General features: G+C 37.6%; 1 protein-coding gene across 2 annotated transcripts in view; it reads left to right on the forward strand.

The window, feature by feature from the left end:
• LOC117987410 (cell adhesion molecule Dscam2-like) overlaps positions 1–20,570 on the forward strand; it is a 54,264-nt gene extending 33,694 nt beyond the window's left edge. For both annotated transcript variants that reach the window (XM_034974421.2, XM_069502656.1), the window contains 14 exons: positions 679–749; positions 1,632–1,875; positions 6,637–6,818; positions 8,476–8,599; positions 9,301–9,430; positions 11,603–11,784; positions 12,557–12,733; positions 13,798–14,027; positions 14,826–15,138; positions 15,542–15,770; positions 18,759–18,865; positions 18,968–19,120; positions 20,146–20,217; positions 20,430–20,570. In XM_034974421.2, coding sequence (XP_034830312.1) covers positions 679–749; positions 1,632–1,875; positions 6,637–6,818; positions 8,476–8,599; positions 9,301–9,430; positions 11,603–11,784; positions 12,557–12,733; positions 13,798–14,027; positions 14,826–15,138; positions 15,542–15,770; positions 18,759–18,865; positions 18,968–19,120; positions 20,146–20,217; positions 20,430–20,455 — 2,240 coding nt within the window. In that variant the 3' untranslated portion in view covers positions 20,456–20,570. The remainder of the gene's footprint in view (positions 1–678; positions 750–1,631; positions 1,876–6,636; positions 6,819–8,475; positions 8,600–9,300; positions 9,431–11,602; positions 11,785–12,556; positions 12,734–13,797; positions 14,028–14,825; positions 15,139–15,541; positions 15,771–18,758; positions 18,866–18,967; positions 19,121–20,145; positions 20,218–20,429) is intronic.
• The last annotated feature ends 576 nt before the right edge of the window (positions 20,571–21,146 follow it).

Consider the following 21,146-nt stretch of genomic DNA (forward strand, 5'->3'; position numbering starts at 1 on the left):
TAAAATAACCAAACAAAATATTATGTTAAAGCAAACACAGTGTGCATACATTATTTCAATAACGAGCAATGCGTACCTACTTTAATTAAAAACTCTTGATTAAAATAATTATAGGTAGGTTTTGGATCCTTAGCAGTATCCATAAACCAGAGTAGGTAACTAAAAAATTTTTAAATGGGTATCGAATCAGGCGCTTTGTTTAGTCATTAATATTTTGTGTCTTGTAGTAGGTACCTAATATTATTTTTTACTAACTGTTACCCACGAATTCGTACGCGTGGATTAAGGTTTATATTAGTATTAGTATTGTGTGTCCTTTTTCAGTACGACAGTTACTTATATCTGTTTCGAACTTCGTCAAAATTGATTTAGCGGTTAAACATTGAAAAGTACAAGACAGTCAAATTTTTACTTGCTTATTATTATTTTGGGAACAAAAATTGGGAGTGAGCGACGCATTTCCAACCAACTAAAAAGTAGGAGCTTCTCAATTCGACGCGTATTTTTTTACATCAAAATTGCATAAAGTCATTGTATTTTTATTCTTTGTAATATTGTAGTTAGCAATAAATATGTTCAAACAAATAAATAATAAAAAGCATTTGTATGATATCATTTCATGTGTAGCGTACCTACCTAAGCTTCGTCTCGGTGTAATAAGTCCTTTGTTTGAACAAGCCCCCGGAGGAGTGCCCCGCGACATCACAGTCCGCGCACTCCGAGCAAGAGAACTTCAAGTTACGTGGCAGGTGAGAGTAGCTCACTTTATAAAGTATAGAGCTTGTTTTGCTTGCATAGCACTATATTAGTTCTCTAAGTGGCGAACTTGACGTTTAAATATCGTTATAGAGTTCGCGACAGGTCGAAATGGCAGGGGGACGCCCCGCACACTCACACGTCATATCATGAAGCTTAATACTCTTGAAAAAATATTTCAATAATAAGAAACCCGACAAATAATATTTGTTTACTTTCGTATAACATCTAAAAAATAAAGCAAAAAAAATATTCGAAAAGCCGTCTTGTCCAATTTTATACTTTCTGCTTTCAATCCTAGTTCAAAGAAACGCCAACTTACAAGAAAAACGAGAAAAGATGCAGTTTTCAAACAGATAGTTTTAAAACTATTCCTAACAGTTAGCAAAGTAAACCTGAATGTTGAGGTGATTTTTAAAAAACAGTTTTCTGTTACTTCTACAGAGAGAGAAGAGTTTCCCAGTTTTAATTAAAATATAGTTTTTCGAGTCTGAAAAAGCACAGAGGGCGAGCTTAGTTTTCATTTAAACTTCGAAAAATATGACAATGTTGAATTTAGTTTATACGTTTGAGTATAAACTAAATTCAACATTTATAATATAAGCATCATTATATTTTGCGATTTTACTTTACCGAGAAGAACCGGCAAGAAACTCGGTGATTGCTCTTTTCAAAGGTTTCGATTTACAACATTGTGCTATGTCTATTGCAGTAATTGTAGTCCATGCATTGCTGGACAAAAATATGTGCTGCCCAGCCTATGAGATGCGTTTCGTTTTACTTTTTACGGCTTATATGTTCCCAACTCAAACGTCTGTGGAGAAGTTTCACTTCAAAAGTAACAGTCCTAAATCCTAATTATTTTATTTATCTAGCCCCCTCCAAGGGAAACATGGCACGGTACTCTCCTAGGCTACACTATCCGATGGTGGGAAGCCTCCGAAGAAGGGAAGGGTGCGACTGAGGGTGGTACAGAAAGCGGAGCCAGTGCGGACGCCAGCAGTACAACACTACGGGGCTTAAAAGCGGCCACGCGATACGGAGTCACTGTCAGGACTTACAATGCTGCTGGTACTGGGCCTTTATCACCGCCTCATTATCGACATACCTTGGAATCACGTAAGTACTTAAAGCAAATGTAGGTTCTTCCAGCTATACTCACATATTTAGTCGACATAAGCCCGACTAGTGAGCTGAGTTCCTGGGAAAAAGTGCCCCGGATAGGTTCGAAACTAGTCGGGGTCATGTCGACTAAATACGTGAGTATAGCTGTAAGAACCAATATGCATCATAATGCATAGTTTAATATGGATAGTTTAAACATTAAAATACGTAAACAACTAAAAGAACATTCATCGTCTCATCAACATAGTCAACCCATGTCAACTCCTCTCAGAATGTGAAAGGTTTTAGCCATAGTCTGCTTGCTGGCCAAGTGCAGTGAATTGGAGACTTCACACACTTTTGAAAGCAAAATAACAAAACTTACAAACCAAATATGGACTATTTGGTTTATAAATTTTGTTATTTTGCTTTTGATAATAGGATGTTAATAATGTACCCACCTGAATGTATTTGACAAACAATTTAGCGCGATATCATCAGCAGTAAATAATGATGTATTCTATGGATGCATGCTAATCTGGCAGTAACATGGCATTATAATTAGAGGTTATTCTCTAATTCACTTAGTTAATAATGTTTGTAGCAACCATACTAGAACGGTAAAATGCTAGACTCTTATCAGATAACAGCCTAATATACAAAGCGACCCGACCAAGCAACAAGGGATCGAACTTTGAATCTCATTATAAAGTGATAAGGCATCGCTCAATTAAAAAGTCAAAATTTATTCACTGTCACTAGTTATGCTAAACGTTTTCGATTTCAAAATATATATTCTAATTTATGTAAAACTTTCGCTGAAGGTAAAGAGTGCATCTGCAAAGTTTGCAACCTCAGCGCAAGTTTGCCTATCAGTTTTCTATATGAAAATGCTCAAAATTATACGACCTACTTCCCACTTCATATTTTTCCGCAGAATCGCAAAGTTTGAAAACTTACCGACAACCGATTGTATACGGAGACTCGATTTGGGTAAAATTGGCAGTTCAGTAGGCCAACCGCTAAAGTTAGACAGCTATAGTGTGACGAGCACAATCACATCTAAGCACCTCTGATTAGCTGACACTGTCTCGCTATTGGCCAAAATGCACAGTATTTTCTTAATCAGAAAGAAAATACTGTGCATTTTAAGCCAAAAGCGACAAAAATGGCCAAAATGCACAGTTGCAGCAAGAATAACATGAATTCTTTCAACCACAACAATTGCAATTGTAGCAATCAAAATTTTTATGTATTTTTGTGACCCATTACCGCCACCCATGAACATTTGCATTAGCACCACAGGAATGCCAATGCGTTGCCAGCTTTTTCAGGAATTTGTTGATCCGCATGTTCTTCGCCAATCTGTCTATTCGCCAATTTAGCTTTTTTTGCCTAACTTTTTCTGTGCCAGTGTTGCCAATTAAGCATTTTCAACAAATTTTAACCCAAATCCCATTTCCAATTCCTCTTTTCTAACACGAAACATCATTTTGGAACGATTAATCTTCTTTTATCTGAAAAACATTGCTTTATGCAGTTATTAATTTTTTTAAAGAAACAGGATACTTACGTTCTGTCTTAAATTATGAGCCTTGTTATAAATAGAGCATTTTCGTATTCTGTCCCTAAGAAGTTAAACAAAACTTTTAATGGGAACGGAAAAAAAACAACTTTAAGAAACAAGACTCATTTGAATATGTAAATATGAAGAACGAGTATGTACTTTAGAAGTCCAATAAAGGAACTTTTCCCTACTGACACTCGTGAGTTTGTCCCCGCTACGTGAATATATTATTCAGTATGGGCCAAGTGCCATTATGGATAATGCCCGGGTGTAAAAATAAAGTTTATTAATTGAAATAATTCAGTTTCTGAAAATTTTGATAAATGCTAAGAGACAATAGATTAAAATAAGACCGAGGATTCAATACGGTATTTGCCTGTGTCAAAAATAAATTATTTCACCGTGATTAATAAATAGAGGGGTCTCACAAAAATACGTAAAATCCACATTCTTTGTTTGTGTAATAACCATTTTACATTATCGATTAAACTAAAAAGCACGTCAAAATAATGTGACGTCACATGCCAGTATTTCATAGAAGCGCGCATACCTTAGTAGGTACACACAAAACACGCGCTTAGTAGCGCGTGTTTTGACATTTGATAAAAAGATATTGATTTGACTAGTTGTCAAACACAGGATTGCCAATAAATAAAATTTTTGATATACAAATTATTCCTCAGTTAATTTGGATAATATAGTCATCAATAAATTATAGACATTTTAGTAAAAAATTAACCTTAATCTTTATTTATATTGCCTCAATATTTATAATCATTTTGCCCGTAACGTATTCAACGTTTCTGTCGCAAAAACGGCTATCATAAATTCCCCCATCAAAATGCAAAATGGCTTAATTGAAGCGTGCCCTCCACCGATCCAGGTCAAACGGATCGGAACAAATTGATAGCACTTTTATGCGATTTTAACTGACTTTTTATTGTAATTTTACTTTTGGGAATACAAGGCCTAAAAATATTAGTGAATCAACTATGTAGAGTGGTTTGTTTTTTATATCCAGAGGCTAGGCAATTACAAATTTATTGGTATCTAGTTTTTAAATAAAAACATTTTTTAAATGTTACTTTTAAATGCGTTGACGTCATAACATAGAAAGTTATCATCATTTGTATTACACATTTTACCTAAGTTTATAAGGCAAATTTTATTTTACGTACCTAAGTATAAATTGGTCCATAATTTTTATATTATTATAATGTTTTTTTTGAACTTTGGACCTTATTCAGCAGCGATTATGTACAATTATGTGTGTTATTTGTAGGTATTTTATTTGTCTTGACAACAATTTATATTTAATGATTTCAAATAATAAAATAATGTTAGTCAATATTAACATTTGCAAGAACATGAATACCGAGGCAAAATTTCCAACTTTTGCTGTTAAAAATTTAACTACTTTGTGCAAAACCTCTTTCCCAAACACTAAGCTTCAGGAGTCTGCATTTTAAAAGAAGTTAGCGAACTGTTCCATTTAATTACTTTGTAACGTACAATTCTCTACTTTACTGAAAGTTCGCTGAAGCAATAAAGCCTGAAATACAGAAAACGCGAGACGAAAATTGCACGAATGAATGCCCGACTTTATGTCTGCAATTGTGTACTATTTGTCATCATTTGTTATTGACGGCCGCATGCAATACGCGTTGCGCATTTTGAACGCATTTATACGATTTTATTTTATTTTATTAAAAAGGCACAAAAAATTGGTCAAAACGTCAGAACAGCAGCTGGTTAGAATCCTAGTAAGAACCCCGTATATGCGTACACAGCACTGATAAATGCAACTAACAATTATTAGCTTTTGCCCACGACTTTATCCGCGGGATATAATAATAATAATTTATAGCCTATAGCACTCGGGGGTTGATAGCTATAGCTATCAGTCAAATATTTTTCAGAACGGGATCATTAGTACCAGAAATTACGCTCTACATATACACTAAAAAAATTACCTTATAAAAGCTAGAAAAAAATATTTTAAGATTAGAGGGTATTTTAAGATAAAAACTTTGGTAATTTTGAGCTTTGTGTAACTTATGAAGCGACATAGTCACTAAGTGACTAAGCTTCTAAATAAAAAGAGAAAAAAACTCCTTAGACCCGGACAATCTCCCTCCACACGTTCTGTTTGACTCAGCCTTAACTACCTACAACAGTTAGTGCCGCCATTCTTAACTCTTTTATTCGCGTTTTGTATGAAAGAGTCGCTGTAAATTTTTTATGTCAATGACCTCGGCCGAAATAACTAGAACCTTGCAAATTGTGCTCGGCATAATGTCCAAGGTTTCCGCAGTGCTACAAATGACAGAATTTAAAAATGTAGCATGAAATCTTGTTACGAGAGGAAATTGTATCATTTTTCTTCTGTTGTAATGAAACTTGGGCGTTACTAATCATAGCTTGACCTCTCTGGCGTGGTGGTGTGAGCTGTGTTCTAATGAGTTTAAGTAAGTCCCGGGTTCGACATGATATTATTATTATGATTTTGGAAATATATACCTGTGTACTTATGTTTAATTTCAAAATTGGCTGTAGGACTCAAATGTAAAGCTGCTCACCGATTTAGTGTTTGTGATTCTGCGTAGAAATCAATGGAGAAAATGCGTATTGATTTGTAACTGGTTGGTAACTGCCTAATGCCTACCAGATTAGCACTCTACTTTTGTAGCGTCACTTACTTTCAGTTAGGCGCCAACTTTTAAAAATAACATAGGTAATCAAAATAACTCTTGACCTACTATTTGATATAACCAAAGAACTCTATATAGAAACTCAATACGTACTCGATGCGCACAGACATGCCAAATTAAGGCATAAGGTGTTCTATGAAGCTATCAAAATTGTATAAACAAAATATCTAAGTTATAAGCAAAAGCGAGCTGCAGTCCGCAATTGTTTTATGCGGTATTGCCTGTCAAGTGCGTAGTTGTGTACCTACGCGATAAGTCAAGATGACAATCGGAGTTTGAGGCGGGGGGACGCCCCGCACATACACACGTCACCCGCTCTATCCCGCACTGGGTTAGCGCGGGAGCTGTGCAGTTGTGCGGGGCGTCTCCACCCCGATTGCTGTCTCGACCTGTCACGTAGTATGGGTATATAGAGGTCGTTAAATATTCCTAATTATTTTTGCAGGATTCTATGTAGTGCAGTGTGTTTAAAATATTGTCTTTTATGTTTTTCTGTAGCTCCAACAGGAGGGCCCGAGAATCTTTCGTGTACCTCGAGTAGCTCTACATCGCTTCGCGTATCATGGCGTCCACCCAACCCAGATGCAAGGGGAGGACAAATTACTCATTACACATTGCAGTACACAAGGCGAGACTCAGACCCTTTGCAGCCGACCCAAGACGCACATTTGAGAGTACAGGTATAGTATCTCTCCGTATCGTATTCCTCAATACTGAGAGGATCATGACCCCTTTCCATTAATTACTATGGCAGAAGTTTCCTTGGGATGATAAAGCGGTGGACTCTCAGATCCTTCCGCATATGAACTGACGGAACGATATTTCGATTCTTAGAGTGACATTTAAACATAGATCGCATATTGACTTTGTTCAGACTTATATAATAATGTAGAGACCAAAATATTTTTTTTTGTACTTTAATTGCCAAAGCAAAGCAAAGTTATTGCTTGGAATATCTTGTTTTGAAAACGCTATGAATAATGAAACGAAGAATGGCAACGCCACGCCTCACATTTATGTTAGGTAACATATTTTTGACTTATTGGTATTTTTATGGATTTTTTAAGAAGCCTGATTTATTTTTAAACTCAGTTTAAACTGCATAAACGTGTTAAGTATCGAAATCAATTTATGGTGAATTTTATAGTAACGGATTCTCGAATTTTGTCATATTTGTATTATGCTACTAGCTACTTAGCTGTTGCCCGCGTTTCTTTTTTTGATATTTTCCCGTGGATTTTCCAAAAAAAAATTCGTTCATTATATAACTATTATTACAAACACAACAAAAAATAATCATCAAATTTTTTGTTTGTCCTGAACCTTGCCATTAGCCATTAGCTAGAAGTATCAAACAATGATTTCCAATGATTATGTCAACTCAATCAAAGGTGTAAACACGTATATATTCAAACATCTCAATTTGGTTAATGTGATTACTGTAGATATAGCTTCGTAAGGGTTGTGTTTAATTATACCGTACCCATACCGTACCTATTCATTTCGTATCTACAATTTAACTTGAATCAAATGATAAGGATAATACGCTTAGATACAACTAGTTACTTAGGTACTCGTAAGTCGTAGGTATATATATAGTAGCTACGCGACAGGTCGAGATAGCAATCGGGGGCTTACGGATCGTTCGTTGACCTCTAGCGACAGTTAGATGTTTTATTTGCAATATATCGTGAACTTTTACAAAATATAGGTTTTTTTTTTTGCATTTTTTCGTGTTTTTAGGGTTCCGTACCTAAAAAAGAAAAACGGAACCTTTGCAGGATCACTTTGTTGTCTGTCTGTCGGTCTGTCAAGAAACCTACAGGGTACTTCCCGTTGACCTAGAATCATGAAATTTGGCATGTAGGTAGGTCTTGTAGCTGACATTAGGGGAAAAATCTGAAAACCGTGAATTTGTGGTTATATCACACAAAAAAAAATTAAATTGTGGTCATAAACTAATAATTAGGATTTTCAATTTTCGAAGTAAGATAACTATATCAAGTGGGGTATCATATGAAAGGACTTCACCTGTGCATTCTAAAACAGATTTTTATTTATTTTTATGCATCATAGTTTTTGAATTATCGTGCAAAATGTCGAAAAAATACGACTGTAGTACGGAACCCTCGTTTCGCGAGCCTGACTCGCACTTGGCCGGTTTTTTTGTTGTTGTTATCATATCATTATTCATCAGTGGTATCACCTGTCTTTGTTTTTGGTAGCGTTCTGGTTACACCCTGTATAAATATCTAGAGTAATGGAAATAGTGTAATATCGTTAGATAGAGGTAGTAATGATGCATTTAATAAGAACCTGGCTATTACTTTGTACTAGGGTGAAGAAGCAACAGTATCCCGCCTGACGTCATTCGCTGAATATGAAATTAGAGTGCGGGCTCATAACGCTGCCGGCGATGGTCCTTTGTCCGCACCTCAAGTTTGCAAAACTGATGAAGATGGTAAGTGAATATTCTTCTTATAAGCAAATAAGCACCAGCTCTTGGGTCACCAGACGCGTGGATCAGCTTTTGGGACACAACGTTTATAAAAGCTTTCGTTATAAATGCAAAACTGTTTTTCAATATAAATAAAATAATATACATGTAAAAATAAGTTAAAGAACGATTTTATTTTTAAACCACAATTTGTTAAAGAATCTTGTAAGAGGTAACTTCACGATTGTTCCGAAAATGACATCGAAAAATTTAAGTTAGCTCAAAATCACTAAAATATAAATTAGCTAAAAAGCCTTACATTACTAATAACGTGTGCTCCAAAAATTTTTATGGAGTTGCCATCATCACGTCGCCGGCTCACTACAGAGCACGGGTCTCCTCTTCAGAGTGAGAAAAGTTTTGGCCATAGTCTACCACGCCGGCCAAGTGCGGATTGGCAGACTTCACACACCTTTGAGAACATTACGGAGAAGTCTCAGCCACTATCTATTCGTGTGGCTCAGCCGTGCAGGTTTCCTAACGATGTTTTCCTTCACCGCTAAAGCAAGTGATATTTAGTTACTTAAAACGCACGTAACTTTGAAAAGTGAAATGTGCGTCCCGAGGATCGAACCCTCGGTCTCAGATTAGGAGGCGGACGTCCTAACCACTAGGCTATCACAGCTTATGGAGTTGTAAAATGATGAATATTAACATTGTCGCAGTACCGAGCGCGCCAGGCGGCATGAAATTGATTGCCCTCAGTGAACGGTCACTGAGAGCCTCCTGGCTGCCACCCCTGGAGCCTAATGGGAGGCTTACCCATTACTCCCTCTATGTGAAGGATCTGTCTGGGTATGTACTTAATATTTTCAGAATTTATTAGTAGTACATCATCATCCTCAACGTTTTGCGTCATCATTCCTCATACGCATGGAATGGTTTGGAATACTCTTCCACGATATGGGTGTCCTACCAATCACAGCCCGGGTATCTTTAAAACAAGAGTGAATAGGCATCTTCTAGGTAAACGCATACCATCCTAGGCCACATCATCACTTTCCATCAGGTTACCTATAATGAATAAATAATATAAATAATCCTCATAAATCCTCACTCCATCGCCCGGCTCGAATCGAAAATCGATTGCTATTTTGATCGACTTGCTATTTTGTGAATTTTCAGTTGCAATTTTTTTTATAGCTGTCCCAAACACGAAAGACAGTCAATGAATAAATAAACAGATGATTTTTATTACAGTAGGTTCTTTTATATATCCTACAAGCTGATGCCCGCGACTTCGTCCGCGTTTTTAAAAGACCCGTGGGAACTCTTTGATTTTCCTGGATAATATTCAATTTAAAAAACCCGTTGGATCGATGTGAATTTTTCCATTGCAACGTGATTGAAGGATAAACCAACAAACCAACAAACTAACACATTTTCGCATTTATAATATGGGTAGGTACTCAGTGATTTTCGAGCTATACATTAAGCTTAGACAAAATCATAACACAAACACATTTTATGATTCGTTTAATAAGTTATTGAAATTAAATTTTGAATACCCACGCAAGCACTACATACTTATTAATTAATTTGGCCTGTGTTTTGAACTGCCTTTTAATTAAACAAATTTCAAATTTCATCATAATCATAATAAGCTTTTGTGCGATGTTCTGTTTAATTTGGCATTTTCCCAATTAAAGTTGTATTAAAAGTCATTTTTGATTTAAAGTTCAATAGCTGGAACTAATTTAATTTAAAGGACACATTTTCCCAAACGAAAAAGGAAATTCTGTTCTTAGGAAACTTTAACTCTCAAGAAAAAAGTTTCGAAACCGATAGATAAATATATGTACCTTATTAATTTTATTCATATGTACCTACTATTATACTTCTTTTTTTCTTCTTCCTGACCTTATCCCCACGCCACATGGGGTGAGCACAACATATTGTCTTTTTCTTCCAGTCACTTCTGTAATCCGTCAACGCATTATCCACCCTTTTTACACGCATATCCGGTTTTACGCAATCCATCCACCTTTTCTTTGATCTTTTCTACTTTTTCCTTCCACATGCATATGTCAATCAAGAGGATTACCTAAAGGAAAATGCTCGTATTTGGTACAGGGTACAGTACCTAGATATAAGCGTCACTGTCATACGAATCAAATTAGGTGTAGGTACCTATTGTAGAAATCCAATAGTCAAAGTCTGCTTTTTTGAGTTGAGCTAGTTCAAACCGCAAAATGCAAATTCACAACGTGAGCAATCGCGCTGCTCGAGTTTATGCCACAAAGCGTTTTGCTGCCCGAATGAACAGTCTTACGAAGCGAACCACTTTGCAAATTTTTGCGAAGCGTCCAGCGAGCTTGCAGTTTTTGTCGATGCATCGTTGCGTTGCGGTTATCTGATTCGGTCCTTCAGTTATTACAGAATTATATTTTACCGATTAGAATATAAGTGAGGACCGAAACACAAAACTCCGTTGCGACATGATGTGAATTTGCAACACAAAAAATCGCTAGCCGAAATGATTTCGCGCCGTGTCTTCTACTTCGTCTAATAACCAGCCAAACCATTCATTCGAGGATCGTGAATAGGTACTGGACTATTTTTTATTATTGAGGATTTGATTAGTGTCATGGATCGCAAAAAGTATATTGCACATCTGTTATTTCATAGAGTCATTAGAACATCGATCGGTAGGATGTGCGAGCTCGTAGACTTTGACGATGCGTCGTCGCATCGTCGCTGTTTTGTGTTTCAGTTACTCTGTGAATTATTTACTGATTAGAATGTACCTATTGTTCGCGACAGGTCGAGATGGCAATTGGGGTATGGGGCGGGGGGACGCCCCGCACATCCACACGTCGCCCGCGCTCAACCATACCGGGTTAGCGCTGCGGCTGTGCGGGTGTGCGGGGTGACCCTACCCGGATTGCCATCTTAACCTGTTGCATACTATACCGAATAGGTAGTGCCAGAAACTAAAAATTGAAAACCATTATTGTATTACCATAGATCGCAAGAGCCAAACATAACTCGAGTCAATGCATGCACGGATGGTGAAGGAACTGTGGAGTGCATGAGACCATTACGAGGACTTCGTGCTGGAAGAACTTATGAAGCTTGGGTTAGAGCGTCTACTAATGTTGGGGAAGGGCCGCCATCTGCGGTTGTAGCTTGTCAGACTAGTGCATTGGGTAAGGACTTTTTTCCAACTTAGGGCTCTTTCATAATACTGGCGGTGCGACGTCGCGTCGTAAAACTGTACGACAACGCATCGTGGGAATTTACTTGAGATACGTACGACGTAAACGTATTGGGTATACGTCGTTGGGTACGCGACATCGCACAGCAAGTATATATGAAAACGCCCTTTCTGTGCCAAAAACTATTGTTCGAGGAATTCTAAACTTTCTATATGACATAGATTTAATTGTGCTATTGATGAAACTGAGTAAATCAATGATTATGTGAACTGCAATGAAAAAATATTTAGTGCTTGACTGTAGTAGTAAATCAAATCAATAGTTTTACAACTTACAGTAAAGCAGTATCAAAATAAGAAGATATTTTTTTACAGACAATACCTACAGTTATTCTTTGGCTAAACTGCTATTGAAACAAGTATTATGAGCTTCCAAGGCGGTCAAGCGGTTAGACGTCAAGACTCAAGAACGTAATTAACCGTTTACAAAGTTTGCTTGATGCTTGAGTCAAGTATTTACGTGCTTGACGATGATTGAGGCGATTTTATATTTTTGCTTGACGTAATGTTCGAAAAGTGTTCGAGATATAAGAAAAGTGCCGTTTGCTGGCTTAACCTGCTTGACGGGCGCATCAAGCTGATTGATGTGACCGCGCGTCGAGCAGTTTGGTCAAGCAAAAAAAACTAAGTGCTTGACGTCAAGCCGCTTGACTGTCTCGGGAGCCGTTCAGATTGTTTTCTAGAAAATTACATTACATTTATAGCACCTGCTCGTATCTCTTCATTCGGTGGCATTGCCGTCGGAGCGGCTGGTAGCTCATTGTCTCTAAGATGTGTGGTCGGAGGAGTTCCACCACCTGCCAAAAGGTGGCTACGAGGAGGAAACCAGCTGCATCCTAGATCACCATTCCATTTGGATGGAGACGCTCTACTTATAAGAAGTAAGTTCAAATTTTTTATCTAATTACACGACTGCCCAAAAAAGGAGTGTAATGTTTTCAGGGTTTCATCATAATTTTTAAATGCCTGCACGGGTTTGAGTGTTTAGGGTAGACGTAAGAATCCTTACATCATTTCAAGTAACTTTCGCCATAAACTAAAAAAAAAATCAATATTATAGTGGCTATATATGGCGCTATTTCCAAATGTGTTTTTTTTTTCAGGGCAGTCGTGTTTTAATTACAGCCTCGTTTTCATTTTTCGTCCATCTTAAATTTTCCAATGTATTTTTAATAAGTACCTAATGACATTAATTATAATATTTACTTACAACTAAAGTTGCATAAAATATGATAAATTCATACATAATACTTATTTCAATAAAATCTTATTTATATTTCTTTTATAGATTGCATACTATTAATAACCTCAAGATTCAGGAAGCTATTCTGTAAACTTGATAGACTTTTGGATACTGTTAGGTGTCCTTATTGGTATCGCCAATCAATAACTAATTTACTCAGCTAATAACATCGTCGTGAGCTTATCGTTGCGAACAATTCTTGAGTAACTTAAAATAGAGTTAACATCTACAAGGAACGACAAGCTTAATTTGCTATAATCCGCCAAAAAAGACAAATCTGTATGGTACCTACGACGTGCAGTAGATATGCGATATGCCACTTTTGCAAAGTGCACTTTTGTCAGACTTTGCAAAAGTGGCAAAAATGCAAATTATAAATTGCAAAAGTGCAAATTGACTATTTGAATTGACTAGTCTACATCTTCTGAGGCTGCTCCGGTATCAGACTGAATCGTACCTTTGAGTGTGTTCTGGAAGTTCTGCGTGGTGTTGTGTGGGTGGTGTGTATTGCTTGCTTTTCCTGCTTCTTTAGTAGTGGGAGGGCGGGCGGTGCAAATCACATACTGCACGTTATACCATACAGATTTGTATGTTTTGGCAGATTACAGCAAATTAATCTTGTAGTTCTTTGTATATCATGGAATTCTGCAAAGTAACGCCTGCTTCTATACTAAAAAAATTACATTGTTTTAATAATTTTAGGCTTAGAATTGTCACATGCAGACAATTATACATGTGTGGCAGAAAATCCACATGGCTCAGATTCTGTCACATGGCGAGTTTATGTTTTGAGACCGCCTACGCCTCCAGGATTAGCACTAGTTGAAGCCAGGTCCAGGGAATTAGAGTTGGAGCTTCGACAAGCCCCGAGAGCTCAAGGTCATGCCTTGCCGAAGGCGTACACTTTGCATTGGAGGCTTGCTGCTCCAGAGGTATGTAAGAATTACAATAATTACAATATTTTTTAGAAATACACCGATATCCATACCATACTATAATTACTATATACTATTATACTATATACTATACTATATTTTTATTTTTTATTATTAATATTATAAATGCGAAAGTGTGTCTGTCTGTCTGTCTGCTAGCTTTTCACGGCCCAACCGTTCAACCGATTTTGATGAAATTTGGTACAGAGTTAGCTTATATCCCGGGGATGGACATACTTTGGTGATGGCTACTTTTTATCCCGGAAAATTAAAGATTTTTTACGGATTTTTTATTATTTCAAAAAAACCTAAATCCACGCGTACGAAGTCGCAGGCATCAGCTAGTATTTTATAAGTAAGACGTAGGAATACTGTCAGTCTTCTAGGCAAGCGCGCTCTAACTTAGGCTGCATCATCACTTCTGCAGCAGATCTGATTGCAGCCAAGTGCTATTTTTTTAAAATGGGGTGTCCTCTAGCAAAATGGACCGACGATATAACGGTGGCGGGAAGTCACTGGATGAGGAAGGCTGAGGAGCGGCTGTGGTGGTGCTCGTTGTAAATGACTATGTTTAGCAGTGACATCCATAGGTTAAAATGATGATGATGATGATGATTGTATAATTCTACTTAGCGAAGCTTACTTTTACCAAAAGCAAGAGCAACGGTACCTCGCTTGGATCATAATGCTATCATCACCGTGAAGTCCTTAGAATAGAAGTTTTTTGATAGCCTGTGAAAAAGTCATATAAAATTTTTCAATAAAATATTGAAGACGTAAACATATTATTTTTAGGGTGAATGGCGAATACAATCAGCAAGTCCCGGACCAGTTATACTAACAGGTCTCCGATGTGGATCCGCGTATAGGGCATATGGATCCGCAGGAGGAGCTCCAGGTGCTGAAATATCTATACGAACATCTGGAGGGCCCCCCACTGCCCCTCCAGATACTAGATGGATCAGGGCAAATGCAACTCATGCTAGATTTGACACTAGTATGTGGTCTGATGGAGGATGTGGACCAGTTGCATTGAAGCTTGAGTGGGGTGGCACTGGTGTGAGTGGTGCAAGAGATGTTCCGGTTGGGGGTGAAGTTATTTTAGGAGGTAAGTTATAAAAGGGTAAGGCTATAAAATTGACTTCCATAATAGGTACCTATAGGTCTACGTATAGGATGGGAATGTAGTGGTCTTCAACTTACTGCAAATAATATTCAAGTGAATGTAACGGTGACGGAGGAACGATGACTTGGTGAACTGTCATCATTTTATTCCCGGCATTTGACCGTATAACCTGCAATAAGAAGCTTCGATTCAAAATAAATTATTTTGTGCATAATATGTTTTGTGCATAATATTTATTAGGTATGTGGTAATTTGATATTTAAAATTCAAGTAGGTACTTTTTTCATGCAATATTTAAGTTGACATTTATATCGATTTCAGGCTATTTTCTAAGCCTGAAGATTGAAAGGTTTTCTTTGGTTTGAACTTTATAATATTTCCTTAGGGTTATCACCAGGAACAAGGTATCGCGTAGCAGCTCGTGCGTCAAACGAGGCTGGTTGGACGAGAGAAGTGTTCGAGTTTATGACAACCCCCGCTGAGGGCAGTTACGCTGAGGAAGTAGATGCTCCTTTCCCAGCCACTGCAGGAGAACTCGCCTTATTGCTGGCGTTATGCGCTGCATTGTCACTTGCGGCGCTTACCATACTAGCTATTCTATTGAGAAGAAAAAGGTAAGTGCTATGGTTTTTTTTTTTTCAGAATATTAGCCATGTTTATCTAGTCTAATATTCCCCTTTCACCTCCAACTAAGCGTAAAGCTGGTGCTAGGAGTAGGTACGACAATAGTGCAACGGGTAGGCTTTGAACTGCTGAGCTTTCGGATTTCAGTCCGCTCCTTTGACCGTTGAGTTCCGTACCTACCCAAAGGGTAAAATTATTACTAAGACTCCACTGTCCGGCCGTGTGTCCGTCTGTCACCAGCCGTATCTCATGAGCCGTGATAGTTAGACAGTTGTACATCAATTTTTACAGATGATGTATTTCTGTTGCCGCTATAGCAACAAATACTAAAAAAAAAGGAATAAAACAGATATTTAAGCAGGCTCCTATATAACAGACATGATTTTTTGCCGTTCCGGTAATGGTACGCGGAACCCTTGGTGCGCGAGTCCGACTCACACCGGCTAGTTTTTGAGTTTTATGTCGTTTTACGTAATAAGCCTAACAATTTTCAAAATCTGCATAGATTTTTCTTGATAATATATAATTACGGTGATCACCCCTTTTAACCTAGTTGTGACTTTTATGAATGTTATTATATCCAGAGCGGAACTATAGTACTCTTTATAAATAGGTATTATTATATCCTTCTACTCGTAACCCTGCGAGAGTTTTAATTATGTCATAAAATGGAGCATTTTAATTATAACGTCATTATGAAAGACAATTATATTCATTCATCCTCATAACTTATGGTTATAAAATTATAGGTATTATTTCATTATTAAATTAGTACTTATAATGTTTTATTTCGTTTTCAAAACCTCTTTGTTGGCTATACTTTACCATTTGACAGCACTAATAAAGTGCTTTGCACTCAATTAAGTAGCCTTATATTTTTGTTAAATAAGAGAAGAAATAAAAGGATATTTTATTTATTATTATTTATCTTTTATCTGAATATATAAGAGGAAAAGGTGACTGACTGACTGACTGAATGACTGACTGATCTATCAACGCACAGCTTAAACTACTGGATGGATCGGGCTGAAATTTGGCATGCAGATAGCTATTATGACGTAGGCACCCGCTAAGAAAGGATTTTTGAGAATTCAATCCCTAAGGGGGTGAAATAGGGGGTTGAAATTTGTGTAGTCCACGCGGATGAAGTCGCGGGCATAAGCTAGTTTATTTATATAAGGTGTGATAGCCTAGTGGTTAGGACGTCCGCCTCCTAATCGGAGGTCGGGGGTTCGATCCTGGGCACGCACCTCTAACTTTTCGGAGTTATGTGCTCTAACGGCTCTATCTATCACTTGCTTTAACGGTGAAGGGAAACATCGTGAGGAAACCTGCATGCCTGAGAGTTTTCCATAATGTTCTCAAAGGTGTGTGAAGTCTACCAATCCGCACATGGCCAGCGTGATCGACTATGGCCAAAACCCTTCTCACTCTGAGGAGACCCGTGCTCTGTAGTGAGCCGGGCGATGGGTTGATCATGATTTATTTATTTATTTATATCATAGAGTAATTTCGATTTGACGCAAACCTACCTATAGTAGGCAACAGGTCGAGATTGCAATCGGGGTGGAAACGGTTGACTTGCGGGTGTGCGGGGCGTCCTCCCACCTCATACCCCTATTGTTATCTCGACCTGTCACGAACTATACATACTTTTAGCTCAAACCGACTTACTTATTTATACTTACTAGTACTTACGAGATTTGTACGAGGTACTTATTTATACTTAGTCTGCTCGACCGTCTCTACTAATCGCATGGCATTCTTTGAGGTTGAAAAGAAACTAAAAACTCGACGAAACCTGCTTCAGATTGAGGCAATATCTACATTTAAACTGCTGGGGCTATCTATTGTGGATATTATCTAAAATTTTCTAAGAATAGACCAATAAACAGCGCATACAACAGTGACAGTACCTACTATGTTTTAAATTCCCTGAAGACGTATTGAACCTAAACAAAAACGCTGACAAAGTGTTATTAAAGAAACAGATCATAGTAAAGCGTCGATTTTTTTGCATGAAAAAAGATATTTTCCGTCAGCAGAGTGACAAGGAGCTGACGGAGGATTTCTATCGAAAATTCGACAGAATTTCATCTCGTTCAAACGCAGATTTCATTATTGGAAATTCAATTTTAGGATTATAGTAATATGCTTGGGTAGGTATTTTCTTGTTCAAAAATTGTAATAAAACTAGATAAAAGAACTTCGCCTGATATTCGCTGTTCAATAAAATGAAATAAATAAAAATATTTTTATCCAATTAAACTTTTACAAGTATTTTGATTAGTGTGCGACACACGCGTTCGTCATGAAATAGAAATACGATTAGATATAGTTTCCTCGATAAAAAAAAATCCAAAACTGCCCCAAATAGGTATTTTTTTTTTAGTTTTAATTGGAAACGGCAAGTAATAATTTTTGTGAAGTTTTTTTAGTAAGTATGTAGATAATTATGTTTTTAAAACGCTATAATTTGATTTTTATATAAATTGCATAATTATTTTGAACTTTATTTTTTTTTATTTTAGATTTGTAAATAAATTTATCCTTCTTACATTTTTGCTTCGTTCTGGTCTCTGTAGTACTGTGGTGTTTAAATAATTAATAAATTCTAAGTGCTCGACTACACATTTTAGCTATTTTTCCTTTCTTTTAAAGCGCAGTGGCTAATTTATTCTCTTCATTAAGAGACTCCACTCCCACTAAGGTATTAAGGGACTTTGTCTCTGTACATTTACTTCATAATTTTGCGAGATGATCCCGCCTTTAATTTGGGCCGGTAATATTTTAATTTGGAAAACTAAGATGTTTTATTCAGGACTATCTTAGGGGCTTACGACTTGACACTATCTTACATGGATAAGATCACCCAGAATTTATCTTTCACTTCTCTATTGCGATAAAACGTAGTTATTTAGGTCCTAAAATGTCATGTTTCCTGAAGTTTTTCCTCAATATTCGGTGTGTTTTCTTAGAAGTGACGGAGCGGTGGCTCGCGTGATCACCAACAATGACAAGCCCAGCTGCGGGACGTATCGACCGCCGCCCCATCCCACGCCGAAGCTGCCTCCAGACCCACCAGGTAAAGTGTAATAAAGATGCAAGCAAACTTATTTTAATGTAGATAACGGGTACATACCGTATAAATGAAATATTTAACATAAATTTCATCTCACCACAACAGACGTATACGAAATAAGTCCATACGCAACATTCGCGGGCGGCGTAGACCAGCTTGGCGTAGGCAGCGGCTCGCGCGCGTACACGTTGCAGCTTCGCGCGCTTGCGAGGCACGAGGACGACGCCGCACCACCCTCCCATCCTCCGTGTTGCGACGGTAAGCATACGCAAAATTCGCGGGCGGCGCGGACCAGCTAGGCGTGGGTGGCAGCTCGCGCGCGCGTACACGTAGCTTCATATACTCGCGAGTCACGAGGACGACGCGACGCTGCATCGCCCTCCCATCCGCCGTGTTGCGGTAAACATACGCAAAATTCGCGGGCGGCGCGGACCAGCTAGGCTTGGGCGCCAGCTCGCGCGCGTACACGTTGCAGCTTCACGCGCTCGCGAGGCACGAGGACGACGCCGCACCGCCCTCCCATCCGCCGTGTTGCGACATTAAGCATACGCAAAATTCATCGGTATATTATATAGATTTTATACGTTCACTACTGCTATCAGTCTTAATGGCGAAAATAAAGTTGCTTTAAAAACAGCTCGACAATTGCAGTTCCAGCACGTTCCAGCGTGTATTAATAGAGGTCACTGAGCTGTGCTATTCGTAAGCCTAAGCTAAACAACATGCATAGACACCTCTTGACATTCTAGTATTTAATAGCATAAGGACTTAGCCTGTCTAGTAAAGCTCCGGTTACATCTTAGATTAACAAATGACACGTGGCGCGTACAAGCAAAGCAAGTGTCTAGTCAACGACCTGAGGCATTGTGTGTCAATGGTTTTAGATTTCACCATTGGACTCGACAGACTAACTCTTATTTACCATTTAGCGACCCTAGGACGACTTTTTAATGAGTTTGCATCTAAATATATAAAACGAAAAGGTGACTGACTGACTGACTGATCTATCAACGCACAGTTCAAACTACTGGACGGATCGGGCTGAAATTTGGCATACAGATAGCTATTATGACGTAGGCATCCGCTAAGAAAGGATTTTTAAAAATTCAACTCCCAAGGGGGAGAAATAGGGGTTTGAAATTTGTGTAGTCCACGCGGAGGAAGTCGCGAGCATAAGCTAGTTTTAGACAAACTTTAAGAAGCCGGATTGGATCAGTTAGTTACAAATAAACTCAAATAAATTAAAAAACTTAAATAAATATTTCAATTAATTTTGTTGACAGAAGAAACGTGTGTGGATGCGTGCGAAGCCCAGCGACGCAGACGACGACGAAGGCACTACTGCCCGGATCATGGTAAAAAATCTCATAAAGATTTGTTTTAAGTTTCCCAAAACATTTTTTAATGTAATTATATTACATCCAACATTTCACACGATCACATTCACATAATTTCAAGTCAATCGAATTATTGGGATTAGCCAAAAAATCAGTAACCAAGTTCCACGGAATGAAAAAATACGAAGTCAAATTAATAAAATGTTTTAATAACATGTTTTTCTCCGCAGGTTGCTCACAAGACTCAGGGAGTTGAGGAAACACTGCCGAATTGTTTAGTGAAAATATCTAGTCAACATAATTAGAAAATTCAGTTATACATATTAATATGTATACACAAATTTTTACAATAATATTGTCTATTTATATTATGAGGTTTTTCTTTTATTCGATATCCCACCGATATACCTAATAACTAAACCTACAAATAACCTGAACCTGAACCTGACCTAACAAACAAACTGAAAATTATTTTTTAAATACTTCAAAGACACAATATCCGTGTTTTTGACAGCCCAGAAAAAGGAGTGTAAAGTTTTCAGGGGTCATGTAGGTCATGTAGTACATACGTACTTATGTATGTAGTTACTTTATTTCACCTTAACTTCTCAATGACTGAACAGATTTTGATCAGATCATTAGAACCCATACATCATCCTGAGCGACACTAAAGTGACACTGGCTAATTTAAAAAAAAATGGCGGCTGTATGATGCCATTTTCAAATCTGATTTTTTTCCTTTTTGTTTGTTTTTTTGGCAGGGCAGTGTGTTTTTTACATCTCTTATGTCTTAGACTTGTTTGTAAAATAGCTTTGGTGTAAACAATTTCTCACTTTTGCGTAGGTTGATTCTGCAAATTTTTGGAAGAAATTAAAGCGCCATTTATCATTACTCAGCTTCACTTAACAAATTAACGTTGATGGAAAAACACTGTTAAAGTGCTTTG

This window comes from Maniola hyperantus, chromosome 13 (genome assembly GCF_902806685.2).
Source record: "Maniola hyperantus chromosome 13, iAphHyp1.2, whole genome shotgun sequence".
Taxonomy (NCBI): domain Eukaryota; kingdom Metazoa; phylum Arthropoda; class Insecta; order Lepidoptera; family Nymphalidae; genus Maniola; species Maniola hyperantus.